Source organism: Coptis chinensis, chromosome 8, assembly GCF_015680905.1.
Source record: "Coptis chinensis isolate HL-2020 chromosome 8, ASM1568090v1, whole genome shotgun sequence".
In the NCBI taxonomy this organism is placed as follows: domain Eukaryota; kingdom Viridiplantae; phylum Streptophyta; class Magnoliopsida; order Ranunculales; family Ranunculaceae; genus Coptis; species Coptis chinensis.
The window spans coordinates 12,327,873-12,340,128 of record NC_141463.1 but is presented as its reverse complement, the minus strand read 5'-3'; the positions used below and the strand labels follow the sequence as shown (position 1 = coordinate 12,340,128).

At 40.5% G+C, this 12,256-nt stretch overlaps 1 protein-coding gene across 1 annotated transcript; it reads right to left on the bottom strand.

The window, feature by feature from the left end:
* Positions 1-7,468: 7,468 nt before the first annotated feature.
* On the bottom strand, positions 7,469-10,226 carry LOC147479995 (aspartyl protease family protein At5g10770-like). The gene is made up of 2 exons (XM_086575934.1): positions 9,980-10,226; positions 7,469-8,945 (listed from the first exon to the last, which is right to left on the bottom strand). The coding sequence occupies exons 1-2, from the start codon at positions 10,173-10,175 to the stop codon at positions 7,699-7,701; spliced, it is 1,443 nt and encodes a 480-aa protein (XP_086432060.1). The 5' UTR covers positions 10,176-10,226; the 3' UTR covers positions 7,469-7,698.
* Positions 10,227-12,256: the final 2,030 nt, after the last annotated feature.

Sequence of the window (12,256 nt, the reverse complement as noted above, 5' to 3'; positions counted from 1 at the left end):
GCAACAACGGGGGCTAAACAACACGTGAGATGCAACGTAGTGAAGTTACTCCTCAAGTCGAAGTCTAGAAGCCACCGGTGCACCATTCACGAACAACAAATCAAAGACATCATCAAGAAAACAATGACTAATGTGGGTGTCGGCTGAACGCGATGGAAAGACCTTTGCGATGTAAATGAAGATGTCGCCGGGAGATTTTCTAAAAATACAAAATGCGAGCATCGAAAGGATTCAAACAACCGGACCTTCCTACGTTCAACGGCGGGAGAGGAGACCCAAACGATCATGTTATGGAGTTTAAAAGCAGGGGTAATTCTATGGCGCAAAGATGACCCCCATCGTGCAAACTTTTTCCGTCTACGTTAAAAGGAGAAGCTCTACGTTGGCTTTCCAGCTTGCCACTCAATCTATCGTCATTTCGGGGAATTAGCAAACCAGTTCACCAGATCGGTTTAAGCATAATTGACACGCCCTAAGGATGTCAACATCTTGCTCAACACCAAGCGCAAAAAGGATGAAGCATTGGCAAAGTTCAGAATTGTTTCCGCCAAGTGCAAGCAGAGGTCACCGATGTCCCCGACGTAATGATTATTCATGCATTCAAGGAAGGAGTCCATTTCGATAAAACGAATTTACAACTCCCTTGTGCGGGACCCCCACAATCAAAATCCGATTTGTTTGCACGAATAAGGCAGTTCATTAACGTGGAGGAAGATGTTAGATCAAAAGCCTCAAGAGACAAAGACTTAGGAGTAAAGACTCAAACGAAGGTAAAGGCAAAACAAAGCAAAACATATCGGAAGGACCACAACAGAAGTCGAGAATACAACAAGGTTACGGTTAAAGTTGTGAGGAAATGAAGCTCACGCCATTAAATGCCAAGTACAATGTGATATATGAAAAGATCAAGGGGACGAACTTACTTTTTCCACCACTACCCTTGCCTGAAAACACTAAGTCTACACGCGACAAAAATCTTTGGTGTCACTTCCACAATGATTTCGCCATGAAACGGAGAGTCACGCGATCCCCTCAAGGGAAAAATACAGAGGCTAGTCGACAAGGGACAATTAGATGAGTTTGTGCTTTCAAAAGCGGTGAAACAAAATGTAGCAATGACTAGCCACAATGTCATACTAGCCGGTCATGCCAAAATCAATGATGTTTCACCTAACAAGGCAAAAGTGTGAACAACGAGCAAAGTTTGGTTTCTTACGGGAATTTTATCCGTCAATAACATTGATTTTGTTGAAGGAATTGGATTCGTAAAACAACAGAGCTTGGTCCCCTATGTTTTAGTGATAGAGATCTAATTGGCGTCCGCCCATCATCCTCATTATGATCTTCGTCGTCATCTCAGCTTTTCGTTGGATTATGGCGAAGTTCAGCGATCATGATAGATCTTGGAAGCTCTGCCGCGGCGTCATTTTTGCAGGTTGCTACAAGAACATGCACCGTTTGTCGGAAAATTTAATTACTACGTAAAAGTACTCCAATCATTGGGTTTGATCGAACCGCGAACAACTCCGTAGGAAGAGTCTCTACCAGTCACGCTCATGGACAAGTCTATTGACATTGAATTCTCCCCGATGAATTGCAAGTCCCCGCACAATGCAATCCTAGGAAGAGATTGGCTCCACAAAGATGGGCCAGAGAGTCTCTACCTTTCACCGGCAAATAAAATTCCCATCTCGACAAAATTTGTAAGGGTCGCGGTGACCGGATGGCTTCCCCACCTCCGCCAGAAAGTCTTGGATGAATATCGTCAATCGGATATGCGGGAAATACAATTCTCGGTAATTGCATGGCGATTGTCTAAATCGTGAGTCACCACGATAGTATTTATAATCGCTAGTTCACAAAATGAAGGACCGCCGACTATCGACCGCCTCTTAGAAGTTCAAATTGGGAATTTAGGCGGACAAACAACTTTCATTTCGGGCGAACCGACGGAAAATGAACAAAAGAAATGGTAGCACTCCTCGAGAAAAACAAAAGATCTTTGCTTGGTGATCGAGCGGATGCCGAGGATCAGCCCGAAGTTGCATGCCACACACTTTGACATGGATCCCTACCATCAAGCCCCGGCAGAAGTTTCCAGCGCATGGCCCCGGATAGAAAACTCAAAGTCGAGAGGAAATTGATCGGTTACTCTCAACTCGGTTCATAATGACCGGTTTCATATCCGCGGTGGTTGTCTAACGTGGTTGCAATTGCTCCAAGAAAGATGGTAAAATGAGAGTGTGCATTGATTTCACGAACCTTAACAAAGCTTGCCCGATTCATCCCTACCCTCTTCCACGAATATCTGAATTGGTAGATGCCACGTCTGGCTACCCACGCTTATCATTTATGGATGCGTATTCGGGATACCACCAGATCCCGCTAGCTGTTAAAGACCAAGAAGCAACTGCATTCATCACTGACCAAGGGATTTTTTGTTACCAAGTTATGTCTTTTGGTTTAAAAAACGCAGGGGCTACGTACCAGAGGATGATCAACACCATATTCGGAGATATGTTGGGCAAGACAATGGAGGCTTACATTGATGACATGGTTGTAAAATCCAAGCACAGTGGCGATCACATCTCTGACTTACAATCAGTTTTTGACAGAATTGACAAATTCAACATGCGGCTAAATCCTTTGAAATGTGCTTTCGGACTGATATCAGGAAAATTTCTAGGGTATTTGATGACTCGTCGAGGCATCGAAGCTAACCCAGAACAGATCCGATCCATTCAATCCATGCCCTCTCCAAAAACAAAAAAGGAGATTCAACAGCTCACAGGGCGCTTAGCAGCACTAAATCGTTTCATCTCTAAATACTCGGACCATCCTTTCTTTCAGACGTTAAAAGACTCAGTAAAGTGGAATGATGATTGTGAAAATGCCTTTCAATCAATTAAGAACTACCTTGTCGCACCACCAATCTTGGCCAACCAACTACATTGTGGCAACCCGTTGGAGCTTATTTGGTCGCTCTGAATCTTCGCAGGCAAAGTGCGATCGTTCATCGATGGAGAAGACGGTCGTCAATCTTCTTCATTAGTAAAAACACTAACGGGGCGGAAAGCAGATATTCGAGAATTGAAAAATTGCTTTAGCCTTGGTTCATGCCGCCGACGCCTCAAGCCATATTTCCAAGGAAGATCGATCAAAAAGTATACACGAATATCCTCACGCTTAAAGTTTTTCCGGTGCCCGTGAATCAAGTAGACTGGCGGAATGGGACATCTACTTAAGTGCTTATAGCATCCATTTTGAACCTCGTGATTTCGAAAAGGGTCATGCACTTGCATCCCTAATGGCAGATTTCCTATCGACGATTTTGTCCCCGAAGTCGACCAAGATAAAGAAGATCTATAATAAACGGCTATAGTTGGGGCGAAGAAGCCCCGCCAAAGCATACCTGACCCTTCATCCGGATTTATGGATTGTTTTACGGATGGCTCACACAACAAATCCGCCTCGGATTAGGATGTGTTTTATCAAGCCGATAAATCAACCATGGGCTTCGGTTCGTTTTGGGTTCAAGGCCTCCAATAATGTAGCGAATATGAAGCTGTCATGTAATGCAATGCATGACTTTGGACTTAGGAGTTCGAAAATTACAAATTTTCACCGACTCACGGTTGGTGGCGGGGCAATTCTCCGCTTTTGAAGCCCGAGACGATAAAATGGCAAAGATACCTAGACTTAATTCACGGACTTGCTCACCGGTTTGAAACCATCCAGATTATACAAAGGCCTAGGAATGATGTTCGACATGCGGACGCCTTTAGCATATCTATCCGCGAAAAGAGACATTGATGGACCAAGACAAGTTAACGTTGATTTCCAAGAAGACCGAAGCATTGACTTGTCCTTAGAACAACTCGCAGACATCTACATCAACGATGTTGCTTTTTCTATATGGATAGGGAACATCTACCATCGGACATTAATGTTGTCAATACGAGGAAAAGAAAGTATGATATTCCCCTACAAGACAAGCCCGGTGAAGACGCGTTTCCCGAGAAAGATAGAAATAAGACTCTTCAAGAAAATGATGCGGACTCGATATACCGAAAAGTAACGATCAAGGTGACAACGAAATTGCGAGAAGAGCCCGACAACTTCACTTACCCAAATGTCGTGGCGGACATCGACGACATGACACCGATCATTGCATTTCTAACGCCAATGGCATAGTCCGCCGAACCCAAGATCGCGCAGATAACGCCAAAAGAGACTCATGGAAGTTTATACTCGTAATCTTCATCCACGGGAACTCTGCAATTGTACGGGAAAGGAAATTCATTGTCTCCTATGCGGAGGTGTCTCACAACAAGGAAGGAACAGCCGTGCTACAAGAAATCCATGCGGGGATATGCGGAAATCATTCGGTGGTCAAGTTTGGCTCATAAGGCAATGACACAAGGATATTGGTGGCCTCATATGCAATTGGATGCGAAAAACATTTCCCGGACATGTATTCCTTGTCGTAAACACTATCATTTGGGTACTCTTCCGCCCAATCGAGCTACACCGATTTTTCACCATGGCCATTTGCAAAATGGGGTTTAGACATCATTGGGCCCCTACCTAGAGCTCAGGGGAATGTTGCTTTCTCCTCATAGCTTCTGATTACTTTACCAAGTGGGCGAAGTACAACCTTTGGTGCACATACAAGCCGGACGCCAAACGGTTCCTATGGAAGGATATAATTTGCCGATTTGGTATCCCCTACCGAAGTTAATATCGACAATGGAAAGCAATTTGATGCAGAAGAAATACACGTGCTTTGTGCTAGTCTCCATATTCAAAGACAATTTTTCTGCACCCTATCACCCCTAAGCAAATGGGCAGGGCCGACAAATAAATCCATCTTAGCAATCCTCAAACGCCGACTTGAACAAAGCTAAAGGCAAGTGGACAAAGGGAGTTACCACCGCGTTCTATGGGCGATAGAACAACTCCAAAGCTCGACAGAATGTCACCATTTAACCCGGGCGTATGGAGCGTAAGGCGGTATTACCCGGAAATTTTGCTAAGACGACTCAAGACCGCCTGCCTTAAATGATGGCCATAATGATCTAATTAGTAGCTCATTCAAAGGCCAATCTAGATGAAGTGCGCTGAGAAAGTATTGCTCGTCTCCTCCATTACCAAGCCAATGAAGAAGCAATATGACAAGAAGCTTCGGCTTTGAAAGTTTTTCATCCCGGCGACCGGGTCTTGTGTAGACAATCAAAGATCATCGAGGCAGGGAAGCTAGGCGAAAACTGGGAAGGACCTCTTATCATTGACCGTACTGCCTCTAAGGGCGCATATTTCCTTCGCACAATTTCATGAACCCCTCTCCCGAAACCATGGAATGCGCTCCATCTTAAGCGTTTCTATCGTTAAATTGGTTTCCCATTAGTACAAATTGGTAGCTTGAGTGACAGCTCCTTAGTGTTTTTCCATGAGACAGACTAGCTATGTTGTTTCAAATTTCGAAATCATCAATAAAATTTCATTCTTCCATATTTGACTTCCATTCAAGAAGACACGCATTACGGTGTATATAAATTCCTCAAAAGCAATGTACAAACAAAAACACTCTAGTTCGGGTCACCACCACCTTAGTTTAGGTGAGGTTGGTATTTAACCTACACAAATTCAAAGTCGCGGAGTTTGGCGTTTGCAAAACCTTTTTACTCCACGCATCAAAAGTCGTGGAGTTTCGCTTTGCAAAACCTTACTCCACGATCAAAAGTCGTGGAGTTTGCGTTTGCAAAACCTTACTCCACGCATCAAAAGTCGTGGAGTTTGGCGTTTGCAAAACCTTACTCCACGATCAAAAGTCGCGGAGTTTGGCGTTTGCAAAACCTTACTCCACGATCAAAAGTCGTGGAGTTTGCGTTTGCAAAACCTTACTCCACGCGATCAAAAAGTCGTGGAGTTTGTGTTTGCAAAACCTTACTCCACGCGATCACAAAGTCGTGGAGTTTCATACCGCAACACCTTACTCCACGCATCAAGAAGTCGCGGGACTTGCATATGCAATATCTTAACCCACGCACCAAAAAATCGTGGGGTTAGCATTTACAATACCTTACCCCACTCATCACAAATCACATAGCAATCAAGCGGGAATGACTATATAAATGCAAACCGGTTTATCGTGTCTATCAACAAAATGAAATTTCTGTTTCCCAAATTTTACATTATCACCTAGGCGTTCTTCATTATAAAAGAGGTTGTGCACGCATCGACACTTAATTCAAAGCATTCTAAGTTAAGTACCTTAACTAAGTTATTCGCGTGGCATCGCAGAAATTGTGATCACAGTGTTTCATTCTTTTATAGTAATATGATGTCTATTCTTCACATTTAAGGAACTAATTCCATCCGCAAAGAGGGGCGTATATGTACCATCGTATTTGTACCCCCACTAAGCGACCCATCATGGGGTACCACTATAAGAGCAGCCCACTAATGAGGCGGGCTTGCTTTACCCGCCATCGCGTGGCAGTCCCGCTTTGTCTACTAATGTGGTATTCGGCATGCCCTCTATTGGAGCAATGCCACTGCCCACTAATATGACACCCAAGTTATATATAGCAGGTCTGGAGATATGTCAAGGGATTTTGTCCATATGAAGCTTTTGGAAAGATTTTATACAAAGAGGGAAATATCTCGTCAAATAAGAAAGGGGTATTTTTAGCAATGAGATTCCTATAAATACCCAACAATCATTTCAAACAAAGAACTACGTGCATTTTTGAGACTTGATTCCAGAGAACAATTTGGATACGTAGGCAGCCATTGGTGGTACAGTCTCTTTCACTATCTATCAACCTCTCCAACGAGATCATTGGTGTGTTTGTGTGAGTCATTACCCAAACATTAGGCACTGCCGGCCCTGCTCAAGACCCACACCATCACCAACCCATAGGAATATAAAAGACGGTGTGTCTACAATTGCTTGAGGACACCCGAAGAAAAGGTTAGACTGCACAAACGCATGAAGGCGACACTTAGACCACAGAGAATAGCAGTGGAAATAGGCAAAAAAGGTACCTCAATCTTAAGGTTTGATATTTGTTCAAATGTCCAATATTCCGTATGGTCAGCAACTCCAGGTGCTCGATGGACATACTCCTCCCAAGTTTCTTTCCCTCACCACCACCACCAATTATATATGAAAATATCGTGATTAAAACAAAAACTTTTTATATCGTCGACATATCGCGATATATCCACAAATATCGTCAATACTTACACTGGTATTTATCCAAACTAATATCGCAATTTTTATATACCTATATCTGAAATCTCGATATTTTGTACTATGCGTCTAACTGTAAGACAAGCTTTATTTCTGGCTTATTGTTGTTGAATTGAGTGATGTAAGACAATAATAGAGTTCTGTGTGGGGAGTTGATTATGAAGACCAGGCATCAGATTTATCAATTTATGGCATATTGAGAGAAGATAATGACGAACTACTAACTGTAGTTGTTTAATTCTTCTTAAAATTATATATTTAACATTCAATACAGTAGTTGAGGAACACTTGCGAAGAAAGTATAAATAACTGTGTACATCTTATAATAAGTTTCAGATCATCATCCTATACTGAGTGGCTATCATCTTATAATCTGTTTATCTTGGCTTCTTGTTTAGTACGTCATCTTCCCAATCGAGAGAAAAGGTTTGGTGACTTGGTTAGCTGCACCCCCCAGGGCCAAATCCAAGTTTTCCACCAGCCACATCAAAAACAATCTCAACTGTCTGTTGTTGTTTATTCCCAATGATAGCCACATCTCCAGCATCGCTATTTCCAGCAAAAGGCAAGCACGCTTGTGATGTACTTTGTGCGAAAAGAAGACCAGTTGGGGGTATATCCAAATCGGTTCCACCCGCAAAATGCAATAATATCTTTGGTATTGATACAGTTTTGAATCCGCTAAGGTCATAGCATGTGTCCAATATAGACAAGGCAGGTGCAGAGGGGTAAGTTGTCATTGCTTGTCGGAATGCTGTTCTAACAGCTGAATAGGCTGATGGTGGTAATCGTGTAACGACTGTCCCAGAGTCTATGATGGTTCCACCAACTGAAAATGCCGACGGTGATATTGCCAGATTCTTTCCGCCGACACTAATTCCTTGTAGGTTGAGGAAATAAAATGAAGGACCACGAGAATCGGCAAGAAGTGGTGTAAATTTTGCAGCAGTTGAAGGGGGAGCACCCAAGGCTAGGAATCCGGAGGAATGTGCTGGAATGCAATAGGAGAATAGTTTTTTATACTTCAGCGCAGTTTGAGACACAATGGAGATTTTATCACGGCCAAGGCCAAGTAAACCAGCCACTTTCCCAAATAGGCCATCATTGTTCTGACCACAACCGAATTTAAACTTGGGGAAGGCATCCGTGGGTGATAATGTTAGTGTTTCTTGTCCGAAAAATCCAATGGAATATGACTGATCTCCGTATTGAATGGAATATACACAAGTAGAGGAGCTACAACTAGGAGAGCCGCCAGTGCCTGAACGGAGCTGGGAGCAGTCAATCGAGCTACAAGAGATGTTGGAATAACTAGATGACTTTATAGGATCAAATATTGGATCACGTTGCGGATAGCAACCACCTACACATGGTTGGCATTGGATCCAAGTAAGGTCACTGCCTGTGTCAAAAATGACTGGGAGATCTTTTTTCGGTGTACCAAATCCAACTGTAACAAAGAAGTTGCCAGTTCCAAGGGAGCTTCCTGAATTGGCTGGGAGTCTAACTTCCTCTGGCGTTATTGAGACTCCTTTTTTGGATATTCTAGAGTGAATTGAATGAACTCTTGATTGGTCTTGGATAAGGATTTGAGTATGGTTGATAGTTTTTTGTATGTTGTCTTTATTGCTTAATGGAGAGCAAGGCCCATTCTTGTTAAACATTGGTAGCACTGCTCCTTTTTTACCTGAAAGAATTGAAATCAGTTAAAATCTACAAACATAGGTGCATAGGGCACCTCTGTTCCAAGCTTCATAACAAATGATGCAATTGAAACAGTATAGCTTAATCCAACAGAACATTTTGCATAAATATAACGCAGATTACTACCAAATATAGTTAATAGGTTCTTAGGATATTGTTAGCTTCTTCTTATGATCAATCTTTTTTTCCCTTAGGTGAAGATTTGCTAGAAAGCGGGCAAAAGTCCAAACATGAGTGTAGTGCAAAATGAGTTCTCACTATGACTTCCTCCTAACTTCGCTGTTTTGTCAAATTCAGACATGCCGTGGGCCTGTTGTGATACTTTATGTGGAAAGTTTTGTGTGGATTTCTCACGACATAGCTTGACGCCTTGACAAGAATATTGGAGAATCTGTTAGCACAGCGCCACAGCGCATCCTAAACAGTTGGACCATCTACAGTAGAGTGGTCAGTGGTGCACTATGAGGAATGAGTTTTTCCTTGTTACAGAAATTGAACAGTGACGTTTATCTTTTCAAAAGCTAAAATCAAACTTAACCATTTCTACACATTTAATAATGAAGAGGTTAAACATATGACTGAACCTCCCCAACCACTTTAATACTGTGTGATTAATCACTCTAATAATATTGATAATACACCTTGCCGTAAATAAGGTCCATATATAATGACAATGAAAGAGCAGATAACATGATTGCTTGCAGGTAATCACCGATGAATTAATTTTAACATGGTTGCGTGCATGTATACAATAACAACCCAATTGCTTGAAGGTATCTATCTATCTACGAATAAGGAGGGTATTTTGGACGACGACGTCTGCAGGTTGGGTTTGTAAGCTCAAGGAAACGAACTCTAGTACTCTTTCCCTTTGGTTTGTAAGCACACAAATAATCAAGACAGTGCTTATACCAAGGAAGTAGAGGCACAAGTCCCTACAACTAACTCAGCAAGTCAAGTCTACTTCGAATAAATTGTACACCATATGAAACTGTGGAAAGTATGTATGTATATTACCTCTATGTCTAGAAGAGAATTCGGAACAAGTGGTTGTTGGTAACAGTGACTGAATTTCAATAGCATGATGATATGTATGAGGAATATTGCTTGCGAATGTCCCTTCTGTTCCATAAGCTTTGTTCAAGTAGGAGAAAAATAATAAGCTAGAGAAGAGAAAGAAAATGTGAAAGATGGAATTCTGGCACACAGCCATGGAAAAATGTACTCTTATTTGAATGCAAGTACGCCCCTCTTTAAGTCTCAACTCTCAAGTGGTTTTAAGTTTGGCACAAAGTATATATAGATGGAAAATAAGTGTGAAGGGGGAGTAAGCAAGGTAAAGAGTACAAGTATGTATGCTTGGTGCTTATCTTCGTAAAATAACTGATTAAAAAGTGAAGTTACTATTAGTGACGGCTCCTACATTAAACTTTAATAAAATTAAAAATAGGCTACCCCCACAAAGCCATTATATGAATTATTTGATCATGATCATGGGGTCAGAGTGATTTGGATTATAGTGCAACCCACCCAACTCTTTGCTGATGTCTGCTGGCGTCATGATTAACTTTTAAGAACTAAGAGGGTACTATGAAAGTATGAAAAGGTTTTCATTGGGACAGCACAATACTGAAGTTGAAACAAAATGTATGCCGCAATTTTCAACTATTTATTCACACTAGATATACTAAAAAATCTCAAATACCCAACAAACAAATTGAAATGAAGACGTACAGAAAGACCCAACAGATTATTATTGTTACTCAGATTATTATTGTTACTAATAGTCTTGGGGGAAAGTTATATGAACTCTACCTTATAGTGACTCTAAAGTTATTCTATTTCTAAAAGTAGACTTATAAATTAATTGTGGGCTAAGTTTTTGTAGAGATATACATCACATAATGGAAAACACTCTCATAAAAAATTAACTCAATTGAATATGTTTAATTTTGTCAAAAGTTATTATGAAATTAAAAAAAAATCTGAACCGTTAGATAATTTCATAACACTCTAAACAATTTTTTGACCAGATTGCACATCTTCAAATAAAGTGATTTTTTGTAAGGATAATCTTTATTGTGTGGAGAACATCTCTATTAAAAATCAGCTTTTAATTCATTGTATTTAGTGATGAAGTCATTTTAGAGTCACTATAAGATGGAGTTCATATAACCATCCCAATAGTCTTTTGCTAGTTTTCTTTTGTTTCGCAGATAATGCCAATGTGAAAAATCAAAATGATTACATCCTTATAATGGCCATGACCATATACCTGAAAAGTGTTTGGTTAAAAACCTCAAAATAAATGCTGAGTTTTGTGCTGAATGCGGTATGATAAATGTATTTATTCATTCAAAACTATTAAGCACAAATACGCTTGGCATACCCCATTCAGCAAATAACTCGACGTCTCGGCATTTTAACCAAACAGCTTTAGTAATTTAATATGCACTAACAGTTTTAGCACTTGAAACAAATGGCAGAGATTTAGGCGATAATACTTTTTATTTTCTGATTCTTTGATTCTCAGATTAAATTTAAGATCAACCAACAAGTAATTTAATATGCCAAAAGTAGAACCCTAATAATAACTTGTAAATTGTAACCAATTTTAACAATTGATGGGGTTTCAACTGGACAGTACGACTTGCTGTACGTTGTTCACGAACAAATCAAAACAATTTTTGTTTCTTGATTTCATTTTAAGATAGATTTAAAGGTTTGTTTGGCTATAACTTATAAGCATTTAGGTTCTCATGAAGAATATATTTTCTTTTTAATAGCGGGACCAGCGGAATGGAGGGAACATCAAGTAACACGATCAATACTTGAGAACATGAAATGGCCACGATTGGTGCTCATTAAGAACATTTTCAAAAGAAAAATGAAGAACACATATAATTGGAAAAACGAAAATGAACTGTTTCATACGCGTTAATTAGGCAAATGTCTGAAAGCAACAACCCTCCCACTAATAGAGTCAAGAAATGGATGTTGAGTGGGTGTTATTGACATGCAGATTTGTCCAAACAAAGAACCTTCCTCCACCACCAATGATTTAAAAACAATACTCTGTTAGGATGATTTTTTTTCCCTTGAGGTTATCAGTAGTCTCATATAATGAAGAATATGTCAATGTTTGTCATTCTCATTGGCTTAAATAAGCTTTTGATATGATATTGGCTCCTAACCAAAATATGGAGAATCCATTTTTTCACACCATTGGTAATATATATATACTAGCTAAAATGCACGTGCTTTGCACGTGAATATTAAACAATTTTTTTTTAA